Below are 22,131 nucleotides of genomic sequence, written 5' to 3'. Positions count from 1 at the left end.
CAATGCTTCAGGTATATTTTGACAATATTTTGGTGGATTTCAGGTTGGGTTTGGAAGAAGAATCAATCATTGACCCAGCTCAACAGAAGATGATCATTGTTCGGATGGAGACACATTCTCAATCTGAACCGCTTGATATGTGAGTTTTACAACTAAATTTCAACCTTCTAATCATATATTTTAACGGAGTTTTTTAACTTTTTATTTGGTTTTTTTAGAGTTCCGATTCAAGTATGCATGCCTCCGTCGCAGACAACAGCAGCAAGCCCTATGCAAATTGAACCATCCCCCCAAAGTCTCTGAGCAAGAAAATTAGTGAAAAAACAATTAAGGGGTAAGAAATAATATTCGGGTGTATTTGGTTATTATTTGGGTGTATTTTTTTCTTATTTTGGTGTATCTCATCTGAATTGAGGTGAAATTGTTTTTTTTTATAATTTAAATCCTTTTCTCTAATCCTGCAGCACTCCACAACTCCAGCAACCTGCTGAAAGCACACCCACAGTGCCACCAACTCCTTCTGAAATGTAAGTTATACACAGTATAACTCTCTTTTGATATCATTCGTCTATTCTTATTCTTATAGTATCTTATATGTCAACACGCAGTAATCCACCCCCTGAAGCCATTGATGCATTGATGATGATTTCCAACACAGCATCCTATGTACCAAAACAATTTCCGACACCATCATTCAGCCTTGGCTTCACTAATTCAAGTCAGGAAGAAACGCTGACTCAGGAGGGGCGACCAGAATCTGAGAAGGGAAAAAGTCTTGAGACACCAATACTAATTGAAGAATTAGAGGAGCTGGTGGATCAAATTGGAAACACTGGGGTTGCGGCAGCATTAAATTTCACAGAGGATAAAAGTCCCCCGCTTGAAAAGCAGCCTGCCGACCAAATTTTTGAAAAGTTTGAAACTCCTGCAAGGAGGAAGGAATTGTCGACCAACATGAAAGAAAAGTGCTACCTTTGGGCCACACATGTAAAGACCTGAGGATGGAGGTACTAATGAGTATGAGCCAGTGTGCATCCTCAATGCCCAACAACCATTGCAATTGTCAAAAATCCACTTTGCGTCTATAAAAGCTAGTACATATATTGAAGCTGAGGTAATATTAGAATAAGATCAATGATTTTATTATGAGCTGTGACTGCAATGTTGATTGATGTGATTAATTTGGATTTTTTATTTTTCTAGATTGTCACTGCTATATGTCTGATTCTGAACAAACAAAATATTAGAAGATTTGAAGAACAAATTTACTATCTCTCCCTACTATTGAGTTCAATACACCATACTACAATAGTTGGGGGGAGACATTAAATTTGTCTTCAAATCTTCTAATATTTTGTTTATTCAGAACCAGACACATAGCAGTGACAATCTAGAAAAACAAAAAACCCAAATTAATTACATCAATCAATATTGCAGTCACAGCTCATAATAAGATCATTAATCTTATTCTAATATTACCCCAGCTTCGATATATGTACTAGCTTTTAGAGACGCAAAGTGAATTTTTGACAATTGCAATTGTTGTTGGGCATTGAGGATGCACACTGGCTCATACTCATTAGTATCTCCATCCTCATAGGTCTTTACATCTGTGGTCCAAAGATAGCACTTTTCTTTCATGTTGGCTGACAATTCCTTCCTCCTTGCAAAAGTTTCAAACTTTTTAAAAAATTTGGTCGGCAGGCTACCTTTCGAGCGAGGAACTTTTATCCTTTGCAAAATTTAATGATGTTGCAACCCTAGTGTTTGCAATTTGCTCCACCAGCTCCTTTAATTCTTCAATTAGTATTGGTGTCTCAAGACTTTTTTCCTTCTCAGATCCTGGTCCCCCCTCCAGAGTCAGCGTTTCTTCCTTCTTGAATCAGTGAAACCAAGGCTGAATGATGGCATCGAAAATTGTTTTGGTACATAGGATGCTGTGTTGGCGATCATCATCAATGCAGCAGTGGCTTCAAGGGGTGTATTACTGCATGTTGACATATAAGATACTATAAGAATAAGAAGAGACGAATGACATTGAAAGAGAGTTATACTGTGTAGAACTTACATTTTAGAAGGAGCTGGTGGTATTGTGGGTGTGCTTTCAGTAGGTTGCTGGGATTGTGGAATGCTGCAGGGTTAGAGAAAATGATTTAAATTATAAAAAAAAACTAATTTCACCTCAATTCAGATGTGATACACCAAAATAAGAAAAAAATACACCCAAATAATAACCAAATACACCCGAATATTATTCCTTACCCCTTAATTGTTTCTTCGTTAATTTTCTTGCTCGGAGACTTTGGGGGGGATGGTTCAATTTGCATAGGGCTTGCTACTATTGTCGCGACGGAGGCATGGATACTTGAATCGAAACTCTAAAAAAAAACAAAGTAAAATTTAAAAAACTCCGTTAAAATAGATTATTAGAAGGTTAAAATTTAGTTGTAAAACTCACATATTAAGCGGTTCAGATTATGAATGTGTCTCCATCCGAACAATGATAATCTTCTGTTGAGCTGGGTCACTGACTGATTCTTCTTCCAAACCCAACCTGAAATCCACCAAAACAATGTCAAAATTCACCTGAAGTATTGAAAAGAGACACGGGGTCTGTTTTTTTAGAACTTACATAGTTGCAGATTTTTCTTTTTTTCCTACCTTTTATTTCTTGAATAGAATATTAAAGGGTTTTTTTTCTTAAAAAAATACAGAATTAGAAGCAAATGATAACAAAAGAATTTAGCAAAATTTAGCAAATGGTATTAGAAACAGAAATTACATGCTATCCGTGGGTTTGTTTACGCTGCTTTGATCCGTTTGTGTTTGAAGCACATGATCATTTTCGCTATCTAAGTTCACCTCTGGCATTTTAAGCATAGAATAAATATCATTCAATAAAAATACTATTTAATTAAATTAGAATCTCCAAATTCTATCAAATAAAGGATCTTACGTTTCGGATAAATTATAGTGACCTTCCATCGATGGCAACCCAGCTTCCTTCATCCTGGGAAAGCAAAAACAATTATTAGCAACAAAAAACACCTTAAAATCGGCAATATGCACCCAAATTCAACATACCGTTGTACAACCTTTTCATTGGTTTTTGTCTTTTTTGATTCTCTGAAGACTTCTTCTATTTCTTCAGTTCTTACATCAGTTCTGATAGTACATGCAAAAGAACATGTTAACAAATAAAATTTTGATGATAAAGGGTAAGATAGCTTTACAACGTATCTTATACATCATAGGATTTAATTTTTTCTTAAGAAGACGAATCCTCAACAATGTGCTTTCTTTTTTTGGATTACATCCTGGAAATAAAAAAAGCATGAATCAGACAAGCACAACAAAAATGACAATAAAATACTCCTGAAAGCAATGCTTACTTTTTGGATTGATTCTGAATTTTTTTCTTTGATTTTTGTTTTATTATTGGTGACGATTCTTCACTTCTAAAATTAAATGAGAAACACTATGTTAATACATCAAATTTTGATAATAAACAAAAAATAAAGTAATGCAATGACAATTTCAAAATCTTACTCATCATCGGATTCACTTTCACTTTCTGAAGAGAAATTCTCAACAATCTGTTTCATTCTTTTGGATACCATTCTGGAGAGCAAACAATCATTAGTAAAATATACTCTAAAAATTACAAAATACACAAAAAATATTACTTACTTTTTAGCTGTCATGGTGGGTTGTTTCCTTGTTTTTGTTGGTTCTTCTAAGGCTTGTTCAAACTCAGACTCAGAGGAAAAAACAACTTCACACTTCGATGAATCACTCTTGAATGAACTTACCTTCTTCTTTTTTGTCTTTTTATTTATTTTCTTTTTTCTTTCATTTTCTTCAATTTCTTTTTCACTTCTGCTCTTGACGATTCCCTGAAACAGTTGAAACGTTAGTTTACATCATCTACATAAATAAAATACACCCAAATTAGATTACCATATGACCATCAATTTCTGTTATGATCCTCGTAACCATTAGCTCCCTATTTTAATGGCTAACCCAGGACAATCCAGGAATTGCTTATCCTTTCTTGTTTGTGAGTTTTGTAAGGCATAGAGGCAGCTATCAATCGATTTTTTCTTTTTCAAACGGTGATTGGTTATGCCTTTGATGATGAAATTGAAGACATGACTTCCCCAGTTGCACTTCGTTATGTTGTCCAGTTGAAAAATTTGAACCAAGTGGACAGGAGATACTTTGTTTATGGTAGTTGGCAAGAACAACGCCATTTGAATATAGAGGATGAAAATCCTCTTGAACATTAGGCGATATTGATAGTTATCAACACCGATATCCATCATTTGATCAGTCAGATTCTTTAATGTTTTTTTCCTGAAACCTTCTAAAAATCTCTTTGTTCTCCTTAGAAAGATCTTTAAAACTCACTTTTTCGAGAAATAAGTCTCCTATAAAAAAAAGAAAACCAATTACACTCCAAATCACTTGAAATACACTCAAATACCAGCAATATACACCTAAATTTATTTCTTGATTACATGAGATCAGAATAATATATTAGAAAAAATAGATTATAGAGAATGCAAATATAGAGGTTTTATGTAATCAATTATCTGATACATTGAGGTCAAAGACAGCTCCTATTTTTTTGGGTTTAATTTTTAACGAACCGTGTCTTGTGTCCAATTTGTTTTTGTCCAAATTAAAGGAATTAGCCAACTCCTTCAACCTTTTGTGTGGCACATTCATCGGCGAAATGTGCATCATACAACCAAATCTTAGTTTCTGCACAATGGCCTTCTTTGCCTCGCTCATTTTTTCAAACTTTTCATTCAATAGTCGCGTGTAGTATCTCAAATCTTTTGTTTGCTGTAAACAAAACAAAATGAGAGTCATTTCAATAAGTTATATTTATACTAGGAAAAATTGACTTGTGCTGTGTTTACATTGTATTGTTTTTCCACCTTAGCTCTTGCTTGTCATTTTTACTTTCTCTGTGTGTTTACATTGTATTGTTTTTCCACCTTGTGTGTGTGTGTGTGTGTGTGTGTGTGTGTGTGTGTGTGTGTGTGTGTGTGTGTGTGTGTGTGTTTACATTGTATTGTTTTTCCATCTTAGCTCTTGCTTGTCATTTTTACTGTAAGGAATAAAAAATATTGTTAATAGATAAAAATACCAGCCAAATTACAATCACATGCACCCAAATACAAGCAATATACACCAAAATAACTGCTAAATACACCCAAATACCAACTATATACACCCAAATCCAATCACGATACATTTATTATTTTTTCGATTACACGACATTATATGAGATCAAAATAATATTCAAGTCAATCAAACATGCATATAATGACACTACAAGCTCAAGCACAAGTACAACAACACCAATTACACTTGAATACTCTTGATATATATATATATATATATATATATATATATATATATATATATATATATGGTACATGAAATCGTGAGTTCACACTTTTCTCACAACTCCACGCAGCTGACCAACAAGTGCACTGGGTCGTCCAAGTAATACCTTACGTGAGTAAGGGTCGATCCCATGGAGATTGTCGGCTTGAAGCAAGCTATGGTCATCTTGTAAATCTCAGTCAGGCAGATTCAAATGGTTATGGGATGTTGATAATTAAAAGACAGATAAAACATAAAATAGGATAGAGATACTTATGTAATTCATTGGTAGGAATTTCAGATAAGTATATGGAGATGCTTTGTTCCTTTTGAATCCCTGCTTTCCTACTGCTTTCATCCAGTCATGCGTACTCCTTTCTATGGTAAGCTGTATGTTGGGGGATCACCGTTGTCAATGGCTACCGTCCGTCCTCTCAGTGAAAATGGTCCGGCTACGGGTTACGTAGGGCTAATCATCTGTCGGTTCTCACTTGTGTTGGAATAAGATCCAATGATCCTTTTGCGCACTGTCACTGCACCCAGCACTCGCGAGTTTGAAGCTCGTCACAGTCATCCCATCCCAGATCCTACTCGAAATATCACAGACAAGGTTTAGACTTTCCGGATCTCAAGAATGCTGCCAATTGATTCTAGCTTATACTACAAAGACTCTGATCTCACAGAATGGAAGGCTCTATTGTCAGGAGAGACAACCATGCGTCGTGGACTAGGAGGCCAAGTGATATACATTCAAGCTTGTTTTCAAGTAGAACGGAAGTGGTTGTCAGGCACGCATTCATAAGTGAGAATGGTGATGAGTGTCACTTGATCATCACATTCATCATGTTGAAGTGCGAATGAATATCTTAGAACAAGAATAGGCTTGAATTGAATAGAAAATAGTAGTAATTGCATTAATTCATGAGGAACAGCAGAGCTCCACCCCTTAATCTATGAGGTGTAGAAACTCCAACGTTGAAAATACATAAGTGATGAAGGTCCAAGCATGGCCGAATGGCCAGCCCCTTAAACGTGATCAAGAGATCAACAGTGATACAAAGATAGTCTCCAAAATGATCTAAAGATCTCTCAATATGAAAATACAATAGTAAAAGGTCCTATTTATAATGACTAGTAACCTAGGATTTACAGAGATAAGTAAATGATGCAGAAATCTACTTCTGGGGCCCACTTGGTGTGTGCTTGGGCTGAGCATTGAAGCTTTCACGTGCATAGGCTTTTCTTGGAGTTAAACGCCAGCCTGGTGCCAATTTGGGCGTTTAACTCTAGCTTTTATGCCAGTTCTGGCATTTAACGCCAGAAAAGGGTCTCTGACCGGCGTTTTGACGCCAGTTTGGGCCATCAAATCTTGGGCAAAGTATAGACTATTATACATTTCTGGAAAGCCCAAGATGTCTACTTTCCAACGCAATTAAGAGCGCGCCAATTGAGCTTCTATAGCTCCAGAAAATCTATTTCGAGTGCAGGGAGGTTAGAATCCAACAGCATCTGCAGTCTTTTTTCAGCTTCTGAATCAGATTTTTACTCAGGTCCCTCAATTTCAGCCAGAAAATACCTAAAATCACAGAAAAATACACAAACTCATAGTAAAGTCCAGAAATATAGTTTTTGCATAAAACTAATAATTATATACTAAAAACTAACTAAATCATACTAAAAACTACCTAAAAACAATGACAAAAAGCGTATAAATTATCCGCTCATCAATATACCAGACACTTACACCTATATTTTTTTTGTTACATGATATTATATGAGTTCAAAATGATATTTAAGTTCAAAATGTCACTAGAAGCACCAGTCACATTCGAATTCGATTAATATACACCCAAAAATGGGTCATAAATACCCAAATATGAATTCACTTGAAATACAGTACAAAGTTTATAGGTATAAAAACTCACTTCCAAATATGCAAACATACACAAAAACAGATGAAAAAATACGTTAAACCATTTACTAAAAGTACGTAAAACAATATAACCGACTTGAACAGTTTCACCCTTTAAACCAAGAACATATAATCAATCTACTTAATAAAAAAGAAATACGACGATATAATGCTTCGCCTTCGAAATCAGAAAGAGAAGTATGAGAAACCTAGAACATTAGTGAAACAGTACCTTGAATAATGTTTCTTCTTTCTTTTAGGTGTTTTTTTATGGAGATTTTGATGTTTGCTTGTTGATTTCGTCAACCGTTTGTGAGGAGTTTGAAAGTTTATTCAGAGTTTTCGAATGTGTCTTGAATCTCAATGATTGTGAGTTTGATTGAGAAAGAAGAAGATTCGTTCATAATGGTGAGTAGCGCGCTTTGGAATCGGTTGAGTAACGCACATGTTTAACACGCTTGAGTTGGGTAAGAGTAGTTTTTGTTGGGCTTGACCCAACTTGTAAAACTTGTAAACCAAAAATACTTGTATGTGTAGCATAACTGTTTAATAATTAACAACATAATTATATCTAATTAATCTTAGCAAATGGTATTAGAAACAGAAATTACATGCTATCCTTGGGTTTGTTACACTGCTTTGATCCGTTTGTGTTTAAAACACAGGATCATCTTCGCTTCCTAAGCTCACCTCCGACATTCTAAGCATAGAATAAACATCATTCAGTAAAAATACTATTTAATTAAGTTAGGATCTCAAAATTCTATCAAATAAAGAATCTTACATTTTGGATGAATCATAGTGACCTTCCATCGATGGGAGCCCAGCTTCCTTCATCCTGGAAAAGCAAAAATAATTATCAATAACAAAAAACATCTTAAAATCGGCAATATACACCCAAATTCAACATACCACTATGCATCATTTTCATTGGTTTTTTTCTTTTTTGATTCTCTGAAGAACTCTTCTATTTCTTCAGTTCTTACATCAGTTCTGATATTACATGCAAAAGAATATGTTAGCAAATAAAATTTTGATGATAAAGGGTAAGATAGCTTTACAACGTATCTTACACATCATAGGATTCAATTTGTTCTTCAGAAGTCGAATCCTCAACAATAGGCTTTCTTTTTTTGGATTACGTCATGGAAATAAAAAAAGTATGAATCAGACAAACACAACAAAACTGATGATAAAATACTCCCAAAAGCAATGCATACTTTTCGGGTGGAGTCTGGATTTTTTCTTTGATTTTTGTTTTATTATTGGTGACGATTCTTTACTTTTGAAATTAAATGAGAAACACTATGTTAATACATCAAATTTTGATAATAAACAGAAAAGAAATCAATGTAATGACAATTTTAGAATCTTACTCATCATCAGATTCACTTTCACTTTCTGAAGAAGAATCCTCCTCAATTTGTTTCTTTTTTTATATAAACATTTTGGAGAGCAAACAATCATTAACAAAAAACATCCTAAAAATGACAAATACACCCAAAAATATTACTTACTTTATAGCTGTCCTGGTGTGTTGTTTCCTTATTTTTGTTGGTTCCTCTGAGTCTTGTTCAGACTCAGATTCAGAGGAAAAAGCAAATTCACTCTCCGATGAATCACTCTCGAATGAACTTACCTTCTTCTTTTTTGTCTTTTTTTTTCTTTCTTTTCTTTCTCTTTCATTTTCTTCGATTTCTTTTTCAATTCTGCCCTATTGACGATGCCCTGAAACAGTTAAACGTTAGTTTACACCATCTACATAAATAAAATATACCTAAATTAGAGAAAGTATTCTATTCAATTTCCGTACAACCATCAATTTTTGTTCTGATCATCGCAACCAGTAGTTTCCTATTCCAATGGCTAACCCAAGGCAGTCCAGGGATTTGCTTCTCCTTTCTTGTCTGTGTGTTTTGTTAGATGAAAATATACTATCATCAAGGTATAGAGGCAGCCATCAATTGATTTTTTTCTTTTTCAAACGATAATTGGTTATGCCTTTGATGATGAAATTGAAGACACGGCTACTCTAGTTGCACTCCGTTATGTTATCAAGTTGAAAAATTAGAGTTAGATGGACAGGAGATACTTTGTTTATGGTAGTTAGCAACAAAAACGCCATTTGATTATAGAGGATGAAAATCCTTTTGAACATTAAGCGATCTTGATCGTTATCAACACCGATATCCATCATCTGATCGGTCAAATTCTTTAATGTTTTTTCCTGGAACCTTCTAAAAATCTCTTTGTTCTCCTCATAAAGTTCTTTAAAACTCACTTTTTTGAGAAAATGGTCTCCTATAAAAAAGAAAGTCAATTACACTTCAAATCACTTGAAATACACTCAAATACCAGCCATATACACCTAAATTTATTTCTTGATTACATGAGATCAGAATAATATATTAAAAAGAATAGATTATAGAGAATGCAAGTATAGAAATTTTCTGTAATCAGTTACCTGATGCATTGAAGGCAAGGGCAGCTCCTATTTTTTTGGGTTTAATTTTCAACGAACCATACCTTGTGTCCAATTTGTTTTTGTCCAAATTAAAGGAATTAGCCAACTCCTTCAACAATTTGTGTGGCACATTCATCGGCGGGATATGCATTAGACCACCAAATCCTAATTCCTAAATGATGGCCTTCTTTGACTCACTCATTTTTTCAAACTTTTCATTCAATATACGCGTTGAGCATCTCAAATCCTTTGTTTGCTGTAAACAAAGTAAAATGAGAGTCATTTAAATAAGCTATATTTATACTAGGAAAAATTGACTTGGTCTAAGATATATATGTGCTTTCATTGTATTTTTTTTTCACCTTGGCTCTTACCTGTCATTTTTACTGTAAGGAATAAAAAATATTGTTAATGAATAAAAATACCAGCCAAATAACAGTCACATAAACCCGAATACCAGCCATATACACTCAAATACCAGCAACATACTCCGAAATAACTGCCAGATGCACCCAAATACCAGCTACATATGCTCAAATCCAGTCACATACACATTTATTATTTTTCTGATTAGACGACATTATATGAGTTCAAAATGATATTCAAGTCAACCAAACATGCATACAATAACACTACAAGCACAAGCACAAGCACAACAGCACCAATTACACTTGAATACTTTTGATATATACCAGACACATACCTGTATTTTTTTTGGATTACATGACATTATATGAGTTCAAAATGATATTTAAGTTCAAAATATCACTAGAAGCACCAGTCACGTTCGAATTCGATTGATATATACCTAAAAATCAGCCATATACACCCAAATATGAGTTCACTTGAAATACATTACAAAGTTTATATGTATAAAACTCACTTCCAAACATGCACAAAACAGATGAAAATATACGTTAAAGCATTCACTAATAGTATGTAAAACAGTATAACCGACTCCAGAACTGTAATATCTACTTTAAACCAAGAATATATACTGAATCTACTTAATAAAAGAGAAATACGACGATATAATGCTTAACCTTCAAAATCAAAAAGAGAAATCTGAAAAACCTAAAACATTAGTGAAACAGTACATTAAATAATGTTTCTTCTTTCTTTTTGGTGTTTTTTTATGAAAATTTTGATGTTTGCTTGTTAATTTCGTAGACTGTTTGCGAGAAATTTAAAAGTTTCTTCAGAGTTTCCAAATGTGCCTTGAATCTCAACGGTTGTGATTTTGATCGAGGAAGAAGAAGAAGAATCGTCAATAATAGTGAGTAGCACGCTTTGAAAATGGTTGAGTAACGCGCTTGTTTAACACGCTTGAGTTGGGTGAGAATAGTTTTTGTTAGATTTAACCCAACTTGTAAGACTTATAAGTCAAAAAAACTTGTATGTGTAGCATAACTGTTTAATAATTAACAACATAATTATATCTAATTAATCTTACTGCAAAGAACGAAAACAGGACTCCTAGACAGCCATAGCATAGAGCCTGACGCAGGCAGCAGAGCTCACCAGCAGAAGCGTTGTCCAAGTTGACACACAAGGACAACATCCATGTTTATTTTTTCTATCGGCACCATAAAAATTGCCAAAATGTAAAATAAAATTATTTCACACCGGATTTTTTATTCCTTTTTTTTTTGGTTGATGTCTTTTTCCTCTATAAAAAGTACCCATTGTTATTCATTTAGCCATTAAAATTTATCAACTGAATCTGTAGAGAGCCATGGAATGTGGTGACTAATATGTTATAAAGCACTCATTCTTCAACCAGAGTAGCACCTCAGCAAGTCCTTCTTTCAGGCTTCTAGGCCTATAGTCTAGCTCCTCCTCAGCTTTCGCGCACGAATACTCCCACTTGTGTCTTAAAACATGCAGAGTCTGGTCCAAAGATTAAAACCCAGCGATAATATTAAGAACGTAAAAACAAATCAGAAAGATTAAAGCTTACATTACATAACGATAACAATCTTATAAGTTATAGCACATTCAACAAGTGCTAAATCTAGAGAACTTACGGGTGGACTGATGAGGGGAAGCTTTCCAGTGATTCTAGAGAATAAAACCATGAGCCAGCCATATGCTTCAATCATCCACAAAGGGATGCTAAGTATTGGCTTCCTAGTATCAGTTATGGCAGCAGCCAGATCGAAAACATGTTTGAATGATGCATTCTCACCCGTTAGTAGGTATCTACTCCCAGGTTTTCCTTTTTCCATTGCCGCAATGTGCCCTTCAACAACATCATCAACATGGCTGAAGGAAAATCCATCGTTTCCCTTGCCTATGTAACCAGGTAGTCTCCAATTAAAGCGTTCTATTATCTGATCAAATGCAAATTTATAATTCTAAGCTAAATGAACATGTATAACTGTATCATAATTTAAACAATTTATATCCCAGCCAACCATCTATCAAAGAGGATTTTCGTCTCTTCATCATTTTTACTCAATTTTACCATAACATGCATCTTTATATCCTACGATAGATCAACACAAGAAAGATAACTGGAGTGAAGAAACAGTAACAATACCATTCGAGCAAGAACATTCCCTGCAGTGACCTTGCCAGGACCGTAGATTACCCCTGGATAAAGGAGGACCATTGGTGCACCCTCTGATGCAGCTTCCTTCGCAATCTTGTCCGCTGCAAGCTTTGATTTCTCATATTCCGTGCAGAAAAATTTCTCATGATGCACCTGCAATTTCAAGTTCCAATTAGTAGTACTAGACACGTCCTGAAATGAAATCAAACGCCTAATCTTGAACAAGAACGATTCCCTAACACAATGAAACTCCTTATTATACCTGATTCTCATCGGCAATGGCTCCATCAGTGGGTCCAAGAGCGAAAAACGACGACGTATATATGAGTTTCTCCACTGTCTTGGTATCCTTCAACGCCCTTAAAACATTCTTCAATCCTCCAACGTTAACCTAACGCAATGGTCAAAAGAAAAGAAAGGGGGAAATCAGTTAAGGATTGACTGAATTACACGAGAGGGGAATCTTAAAGCTTACGGAGAACAATTTGGAGGGATCGGGAAGCCAGGGCTCGACGAGAGCGGCGACGTGGAAGACAACGGAGCAACCGGCGAATGCGGGGAGGAGGGACGCGTAGTCTGTAATGTCGCCGTAGAAAGTTTCGGAAGGTGTGGGAATTGCGGAGAGGTCGCTGGTAGGCCTAACGAGGACCCTAACGGAGTAACCTTGTCGAAGGAGGGCAGAACAGAGCCTCCCGCCGAGGTAACCAGATGCGCCAGTCACCAGTATCTTCTTCATTCTGTTTCCGTTTCGATTTCAATTTCCAAGTTTCTCTGTGGCTCCACCACCAAGTCAACATTCATTGGTTTTTGTTGACTTCAATTCAATCCTAAGTTAATTAATCTTATTACGTGTTGTGATAAGGATGATAGATTCTCATTTCATATTTTACAACATTAAAGGTTATATATATATATATATATATATATATATATATATATATATATATATATATATATATATATAGAAATAGAATAGTATAATTAAGATAGAATACAGATAATACACACAATCAATAATAACAATTTTTTTATATTGTCAATATATAAAATATTAATTTTTCTCTTTTTTATATATATAATAAATAGATTCGTATCTTTCATATATATTAGTTATTTTTATTAAGATTATAATATTAGTGAACATTAATATTCTACTATTCTATTTATACTTTTTTATTTTATATTATATATTTTTTATTTATTTATTTTAAAATACGTTATCACAAGACTCTAATCAAATTTTAGGAAAATTCAAATAACAAATTTTCATTATGTCGGTTTACGTTCTTGCAAATAGCCCAGTCAATAGCAATCAAACTCATTGAAAACCGGGCAGTTCAATGCAAACCGATGCGGTTCGGGTACATGACCCACACGTCTTCACAGTGCACCAGCGGACATGCTGAATCACAGTAGAAGCACCTTGTGAATTAATTCACAAAAGCTCAGAATCTAGAAACCTCCTGTAAAAGACTCTGCACCCTTGCCACTGAGTCAGACATTTTTTTTTGTAAATTATAGGCTAATAATAAGATATATAATAACAAAGTTCACGTGACAATGCTTAAACCTACAACCATACACTAGTTCATGTGTAAAATTAATTTTATTTATATGTAACTTTTTTTAGATTAAACCCATTAAATTAAAGGCTAATAATTTATATAAATTATATATGGAAAAATTTCACTCCCCTCCTCTGCGAGATGCTAAAATGACATTCCCATCTCTTCTATTTTATAAATGTACATTCTCCTCCTTTCTAACTTTTAAAAAACATCTTCTCTAATCCATTTTAAATGTTTTGTGTTAACTAATATTAACTTTATCTATTTTTTAAGAAAAAATAAATTATTTTTTGAAAAAATATCTATTAGCAAAAATTTTATTTTTTATCATTAAATTTTGCTTACCAAAATACCCTTTAATAAATTTTTTTATTAATTAAATTGTATTTTTACCAAAATACTTTTAAAAAAATTAATAATTAAATTATTTTTTCTAAGATACCTACCCTTCAATAATTTTTTAATTATTAAATTGTGATTTTACCAAAATTTTTGTTAACAATTATTTTTATATTTTATTATTAATTTTTTGATATCAATATATATTATTTTAACATTAAATAAAAAATCTTATCACTGTTAATATGTATAATAATTAATATATATTGATATTGAAAAGTAATCTTACTAAAATTTTGTATTTAATGTTAAAATAATATATAGATATCGAAAAAATAATAATAAAATATAAAAAAATTATTAAAGAAAATTTTGGCAAAATTATAATTTAATAATTAAAAAATTATTAAAGAGTATTTTAGAAAAAAATAATATAATTATTAATTTTTTTAAAAAATACAATTTAATCAATAAAAGAATAATTTATTAAAGGATATTTTGGTAAGCGAAATTTAATGATAAAAAATAAATTTTTTGTTAATGGATATTTTTTTAAAAAATAATTTATTTTTTAAAAAATAGATAAAATTAATATTAGTTAACACAAAAAGTTTAAAATGGATTAAAAAAGAGATTTTTTAAAAGTTAGAAGAGAGGGGAATGTATATTTATAAAATAGAGGGAAGGGGAGTGTCATTTTAGCATCTCGCAGGGGAGGGGAGTGGGATTGTCTCATTATATATATCATATTAAAGTAATAAGCTAATGAAATTTATATATAATTTATTTAAATTTAAATAATATAAAATATTAAACACTAATTTTTATTATTTTAATACATATTGTATTATAATTTTATATATTTATTTAATTATTATCGGGTTAAACGGTTCGACCACTGACCCATCGGTTGAACCACTAACCCAGTGACCCAATAACTTTACCGGGTCGATTACCGGTTCGGTTTTGATAACTATGCTTCCTCAAGTCCGATATGAATGTACGCACTTGCGTCTACAGGATTTTAAATCTATAAATGAATATAATTCAACAATATTTTGAATCACCTCACAAATCAAATTATGTGAAAAAAAGATAAATGATAATGATATGTTAGAGAAAACTTTCTCGACCTTCCATACCTTGAATATGCTCTTACAGCAGCAGTATCGAGAAAAAGAATTTAAAAATATTCTGAGCTAATTTCTTACCTTCTTGTTGCTGAATGCAACAATGAGTTCCTCTTAAAAAATCATGAAGTGCGCTCAGCTGGCGCCGCCCCATTTTCTGGAACAAATGCGGCAAATCATTATCTTAGAAGAGGTAAATGACAAAATTTTGGTAACAAGAAAAATTATAGAAGGAAGAAAAATTATGTTCACAAGAAATGATATCACTAGAAGTGGGATAAAGAAAGAAATAATGGGTAAAATAAATCAACAGGGGATAAATATTTCCGTTGTGGTGGAAAGGGTCATTGGTCTCGTACCTGTCGTACCCCAAGACACTTAGTCGATCTTTTTCAAACATCTTTGAAAAAATATGACAAAGGAAAGGAGACGAATTTTATTTCAAACGATGCTGAAAATTACACCACTCATTATGAAGTATCTAATTTCTTTGAGGATCTTGAAGAAAATATTGGTCATTTGATTAATAATGGAATAGTTTAATATGTGACATTGTTAAGTATTCATGTAAATAAATAATAAACTTCTTGTTAAGTTTTATTTTCTATGCATTTGAATGTATATAAATAATATTTTATAAAATATTTATGTTTATGATTTTCAAGATTATTAAATGTGTCAAGTCCTAAAATAATAATAAAATTTTTAGTATATGATACTATATACAGTATTTCTTAGAAAAACAATCAAGAAAATAATTTTACTGCGCCTATACTTCTACTCATTTTACTATTATTATTTGTCTTTGAAGAAAATAGCAAAGACATATAGTGAAGATGTTTGCCTTGTGGATAGTGCAAGTTCACACACTATTCTCAAAAGTAATATATATTTTACTCATCTTGTGCCAAAAGAAGAATATGTTAATACTATTATTGGCTCAGGCAATATGATAGAATACTCCGGAAGAGCTATAATTTTGTTTCCTGGAGGAACAAAATTCATAATAAATAATGCACTATTGTCTAGTAAATCTCTAAAGCACTTATTGAGCTTCAAAGATATTCACTAGAGAACCAAAAGATTCTTAAATCTAGTGAATTTTGTTGTGTTGCATGTTCTCAAGGAAAACTAATTTTAAGGCCATCAGCAGTAAATATTGGATTTGAGTCTCCTGAATTCCTAGAAAGGATTCAAGGCGATATATGTGGACCTATTCATCTATCATGTGGATCTTTTAGATATTTTATGGTCCTAATAGACGCATCTTCTAGATGGTCACATATGTGCTTATCGTCTTCTCGCAACCTGGAGTTTGCGAGATTACTTGCTCAAATTATTCGATTAAAAGTACAGTTTTCAGAAAATTCAATTAAAGCAACTCGTCTTGATAATGCTGGTGAATTTACTTTCCAAATCTTTGATGTTTATTATATAGCTAATAGAATAAGTGTTGAAAATCCAGTAGCTCATGTTCACACAAAAAATGGGTTAGTAAAATCACTTATTAAACGCTTTCAACTAATTGCTAGACCCTTACTTATGAGAACAAATCTCCCAACCTCGGTTTAGGGCATGCTATTTTACATGTTACAGCACCTATTCGTGTGAGGCCAACAAGTTACCATAAGTTCTCTCCTACGCAATTAGCTTTTGGCCAGCAGCCAAGTATTTCCCATTTAAGAATATTCGGGTGCGCGATATATGTTCCAATTACACCACCTTTTAGCACCAAAATGGGACCCCAAAGAAAATTAGAAATATATGTTGGATATGATTCTCCTTCTATAGTGAGGTATCTTGAGATACAAACTGGAGATGTATTTAAAGTCTAATTTGTGGATTGTCATTTTGATGAATCAAAATTTTCAACATTAGGGAGGAGAGAATAAGCTTCTTGAGAAGGAACTTAATTGGAATGCATCATCCTTGATGCATTTAGATTCTCGATCAGGGCAATGTCAACTAGAAGTTCAAAAGATTATACATTTGCAAAGAATAGCAAATGAATTACCCGATGCATTTTCTGTACAAAAAGAATAACCAAATCCTATATATTAGCTAAAAATGCCCCAATTCGCATAGATGTCCTAGTTGAACAAGTGGCCACTGAAATAAATTTACGCCAAAAGCGTGGTAGACCTGTCGGTTCCAAAGATAATAATCCTCGAAAAAGAAAAGAGGTAAATACTATTCTTGTTGAAAAAGACATGTAAAGATACCTGCAGTTGTCCAGAATTCTGATATAATTTTGATGCTAGAAGAGGTTCAGGTACCTGAAAATTGTGAAAATGACGAGATCTCGATAAATTATGTCTTTACATGAGAAAAATGAGACCGAAATAAAATAATTCTCAATAAAATATTTGCATATAATGTGGCATTAAATATCATGCATGAAAGTAAGGATCTTGAGCCTGAATAGTCGAAGAATGTCGACAAAGGAATGATTTGCCAAAATGGGAAAAAGCTATGAAGGCTGAATTAGACTCATTTGCAAAACATGAAGTCTTTGGACCTGTAGTCCGTACACCAGAAGATGTAAAAACTATTGGATACAAATGGGTATTAATGAGAAAATAAAATGAGAAAAATGAAGTTGTATGCTACAAAACTCGACTTGTGGCACAAGATTTTTCACAAAGGCCCGGTGTAGATTATGAAGAAACATATTCGCTGTAGTGGATGCAATAACATTGCGTTATTTGGTCAGTTTATCCGCATATCATAAACTACATATGCATTTAATGGATGTGGTAACTGCCTACTTATACGGATTATTAGATCATGATATTTATATGAAAGTCCCTGAAGTATTAAAGATATCTAAATCATCCAATAAAAATTTACAAAGGTTATACTCAATCAAATTGCAAAGATCTTTTTATGGTCTAAAGCAAACTGGATGAATGTGGTATACTGAGTATCTTGCCAAAAATGGATTTAAGAATGGTGATATCTACCCATGTATTTTCATAAAGAAATCTGCATCTGGATTCATTATAATTGATGTGTACATTGATGATTTAAATATCATTAGAACTCTTGAAGAGATTCCAACAATTATAAAAACTCTAAAAGAAGAGTTTGAGATGAAAGATCTTGGAAAGACTAAATTTTGTCTCGACCTGTAGATCGAACATACAAAAAATGAAATCTTTATTATCAAATAACATACACAGAAAAGATCTTGAAGAGATTTTATATAGATAAGTCACATTCATTAAGTATCCCAATGATCGTAAGGTCTTTGAATGTGGAAAAGGATCAATTCCATCTTAAAGAAGAAAATGAATATATCCTTAGTCATGAAGTACCATATCTTAGTGCCATTGGAGCTCTAATATATCTTGCTAAAAATACACAACCTAATATATTATTTGTTGTGAATTTATTAGCAATGTATAGTTTTACTGCAACCAGAAGACATTGGAATGGAATCAAACGAATTTTTTGATATATTCATGGAATGGTTGATGTGGGATTGTTTTATCCACATGGATCCAAGTCACAATTAGTTGGCTATACAGATGTGGGATACTTGTCTGATCCACACAAAAGGAGATCTCAAACAAGATACCTGTTTACATATGGTGGTACAGCTATATCATGGAGGTCCACGAAACAGACAATTGCAGCAACATCATCTAATTATGCTGAAATACTAGCGATACATGAAACAAGTCGCGAGTATTTTTAGTTCAGGAGTTTGATCCAATATATTCTTTCATCATGTGGACTGGTTGATCATAAGATAGCTCCAACTATCCTATTTGAGGATAATACAACATGCATTGCTCAACTTAAGGGTAGATACGTCAAAGGTGAACGAAACATTTCTCCCAAATTCTTCTTCACTCGTGATCTTCAAAATCAATGAACAATTGATGTCCAATAGATCCGTTCAAGCAATAATTTGGCAGACTTATATACAAAGTCACTTCCAAAATCCTCCTTTGAAAAATTGGTACATCAGATTGGGATGCGCCAATTTCGAGATATTAAATGATGTCGACAATAGGGAGAGACTGTACTCTTTTTTCCTTAGTCAGGTTTTTTTCATTAGGTTTTTCTTGACAAGGTTTTTAATGAGGCAGTACTCATTATAAAGGATATTGTACTCTTTTTCCTTCACTAAAGTTTTTTTCCATTAGGTTTTCTTTTAGTATAGTTTTAACGAGGTATAATCCTAAATGTTCATCCAAGAGGGAGTGTTATGATAAGTATGATGTAGATGTCCATTTCTCAATGTTGCTCAGGATATCAAGAGAGATTACAATTAATTAAGTTTAAAAAATGTGACCCCTTATATGTATATAAATAGGGTAGTGTAGTTGAGACAGAACACACAATCAATAATAACAACAATTCTCTCTCTCTTTATATTGTCAATATATGAAATACTAATCTCTCTCTCTTTTACATATGCAACAAATAAATTTGTATCTTTCATATATATTAGTCATCTTTATTAAGATTATAATATTAGCGAATATCAATACTCCACTCTTCTATTTATATTTCTTTATTTTATATTATATCTTCTTTGTTTATTTATTTTACAATAGAAAAGAATATTTTTTGTGTGTATAAATAGAGGAAGCGAACATTTGAAACAACACACCTAGCAACAACGAAATACTCTTTTCTTTTTTATATATAATATAAACTCTCTCTTTTTCTTTATCTCTCTGTGAGTATAAGCTATAACATATATAATATTAGTAAATGTATGTGAATTACTTCTATTATAGTGAGATAATAATATTGGTGAATTTTAACACTAGATTCTTTTATTTATACTTCTTTATTTTATATTTATTTTCTCTTCCTTATTTTTTTATTTTACAACATTATGGATTTTATTAAGAGTTTGTTTACAAATCATTTAATACGAAAAAAATTATTTTTTTAAAAAGAATTTATTTTTATTTAAAATTTAAGTTTATAATTTAAAATGACTATAATATATTAATAAAATAAAATTCAATTCGTTAATTTAGAATAACTTTTATATAAATTAATTTTTTTATTATAATTTTATCATCGGCAAAGTTATTTTATTAATTATAAATAAGAATATTTTTTATAAATATTCTTCACATATAAATCATTTTTTTTAACCTAATTCATTTCACGCGCCATTAATCTAATCAATTTTTCAATCAACACACGAATATATAACTGCCTTTTTCGAAAGGATTTTGTTTTCTTTTTCAAATTTCATCAGCGTCTTCGATCTTCCATCCTTGAGTTCTCTGCATTTTTCTTCCTTTGTTTCTCTGTGTTCTTTTTCTTCATTTTTCTCAATTTTCTTCGTTCTCTACGTTCATTTTTGAAATTAAGCTCTCAAATCAGTTTTGAAGATAATGAATGATTCAAGTTTAGACTGTCAATTGAACTAGAGCGAAGTGGATTATTATTTTGAATCCAATGAAGTGGCTGATGTGTGGTTCAATTCTAGTTAATATTTTCGTAAGTAGTTTATGATTCTGTAGGTGAATAATATTATGAAATTGCTTGTGAAAATTATTGTTCATTGTAGATGGTTTGAATTGAATGAATTTTAGGAGTTCTAATGAATCTATTGTATTTTTCGTTTCGGTGTATATCAGAACTATTTTGGTGTATTGTGAGGACTTTTCGGTGTATTTACAGGTTCAGACTTTTTAATTGAACGAGGATGAATTGTATTATTGTTTTGAATCGAATCAAGTAGTAAGGTGTGGTTTGAATCTAGATAATGTAGTTTGTTTGTAGTTTATGATTCTATAGTTGAATTATTTTAGTTTCTGTTTGATGATGAGTTCTGAATATGATTTTATTATGTTTGATGATGAGTTCTGAATCTAGATAATATGGTGTATTGTGCATTATTTTCGGTATATTTTGCAGTTTCTGTGCGATGTTGATGAGCACCTTGTTCTGAAGGTTGGGATGACTTTTAACACGTTTAAAGATGCTGCAAAATTTTACAAAGATTATTCAAAAGTTGCAGATTTTCTTATAAGAGTTCGGAGTATAAATAAGAAGGAAAATGAAATTAAAAAACCAATTGATTACATGTAGCAAAAAGGAGAAATAAAAATCGAAAATATCTCCAATTGAGAAGACAAATTCCTCAGCTGGATTAAATCGTCCTGCAAAAATTTATATACACATATTGAAGAACATTGATGTTTAGATCATTTCGAAGGTTGTGTTGCATCATTCACATTCCTGCTGTACAAATCAAGCAGAGATACTTAAACAGCACAGGAAACTAAGCATGTTCGTACGAAGTACAATAGAGATTAACAAGGAAGTTGGAATCAGGCCAAGCAAAACATACCAATCATTTGTTGCAGCAGTAGAGGGTCATCGTGGATTAAGTTTTATTGAAAAAGATGTGAAAAATTACATCACGAGAGAAGTGCAGAATATTTCGGAATTAGAGAATGCAAAAGAATTTAGGAAATACTTATTAAGAATGAAAGAGAATAATCAAAATTTCTTTTTCAAGCTTGAACTTGAGGTTGATCAGTAAAATAAGATTGTTTTTAGGCCAATGCAAGAAGTAAGGCTGCCTGTGAGTATTTTGGAGATGTTCAATACAAACAGATAATATGTTGTTTTGGTTTATGTTTATTTGGTACCATTTTGGTGTAAAGAGATATCATTTTGGTGGATTAACGATGTTGTTTCTGTGTCATGGTATTCAGGTATAATTTGATTTTTGGTTCTTTTGTCGAGGTGAATCATCACGGTTAGTCAACACTTTTGGG

The 22,131-nt window shown here is 32.3% G+C and overlaps 1 protein-coding gene and 1 long non-coding RNA gene across 3 annotated transcripts; both read right to left on the bottom strand.

Annotated features, from left to right (window-relative positions):
* Positions 1-7,823: 7,823 nt before the first annotated feature.
* Positions 7,824-10,586, bottom strand: LOC140174791 (uncharacterized). 2 transcript variants are annotated; one of them, XR_011864488.1, is made up of 6 exons: positions 10,480-10,586; positions 9,777-10,032; positions 8,830-9,040; positions 8,225-8,305; positions 8,097-8,150; positions 7,824-8,012 (listed from the first exon to the last, which is right to left on the bottom strand). It is a non-coding gene; the product is annotated as an uncharacterized lncRNA (long non-coding RNA). The 2 variants fall into 2 exon arrangements; XR_011864489.1 differs by lacking the exons at positions 9,777-10,032; positions 10,480-10,586 and adding an exon at positions 8,386-8,439 and having other exon boundaries at positions 8,830-8,973.
* Positions 10,587-11,107: 521 nt separating this feature from the next.
* On the bottom strand, positions 11,108-13,220 carry LOC112705833 (uncharacterized). Its single transcript, XM_025756802.3, has 5 exons — positions 12,806-13,220; positions 12,593-12,721; positions 12,319-12,483; positions 11,804-12,109; positions 11,108-11,666 (listed from the first exon to the last, which is right to left on the bottom strand). The coding sequence occupies exons 1-5, from the start codon at positions 13,064-13,066 to the stop codon at positions 11,526-11,528; spliced, it is 1,002 nt and encodes a 333-aa protein (XP_025612587.1). The 5' UTR covers positions 13,067-13,220; the 3' UTR covers positions 11,108-11,525.
* Positions 13,221-22,131: the final 8,911 nt, after the last annotated feature.

The sequence above is a fragment of the Arachis hypogaea genome, chromosome 8 (genome assembly GCF_003086295.3).
Source record: "Arachis hypogaea cultivar Tifrunner chromosome 8, arahy.Tifrunner.gnm2.J5K5, whole genome shotgun sequence".
Taxonomy (NCBI): Eukaryota; Viridiplantae; Streptophyta; class Magnoliopsida; order Fabales; family Fabaceae; genus Arachis; species Arachis hypogaea.
The sequence above is the reverse complement of the archived record's forward strand: the minus strand, read 5'-3'. Positions and strand labels throughout refer to the sequence as shown.

Excerpts from the sequence above, each read along its gene's own strand:
- LOC112705833 (XM_025756802.3), bottom strand. The coding sequence starts at position 13,066 with ATGAAGAAGATACTGGTGACTGGCGCATCTGGTTACCTCGGCGGGAGG. Across the intron at positions 12,484-12,592 it reads CCATTGCCGATGAGAATCAG|GTGCATCATGAGAAATTTTT; the intron begins GTATAATAAGGA and ends TTGAAATTGCAG. Across the intron at positions 11,667-11,803 it reads TTCCCCTCATCAGTCCACCC|ACTCTGCATGTTTTAAGACA; the intron begins GTAAGTTCTCTA and ends TCTTTGGACCAG.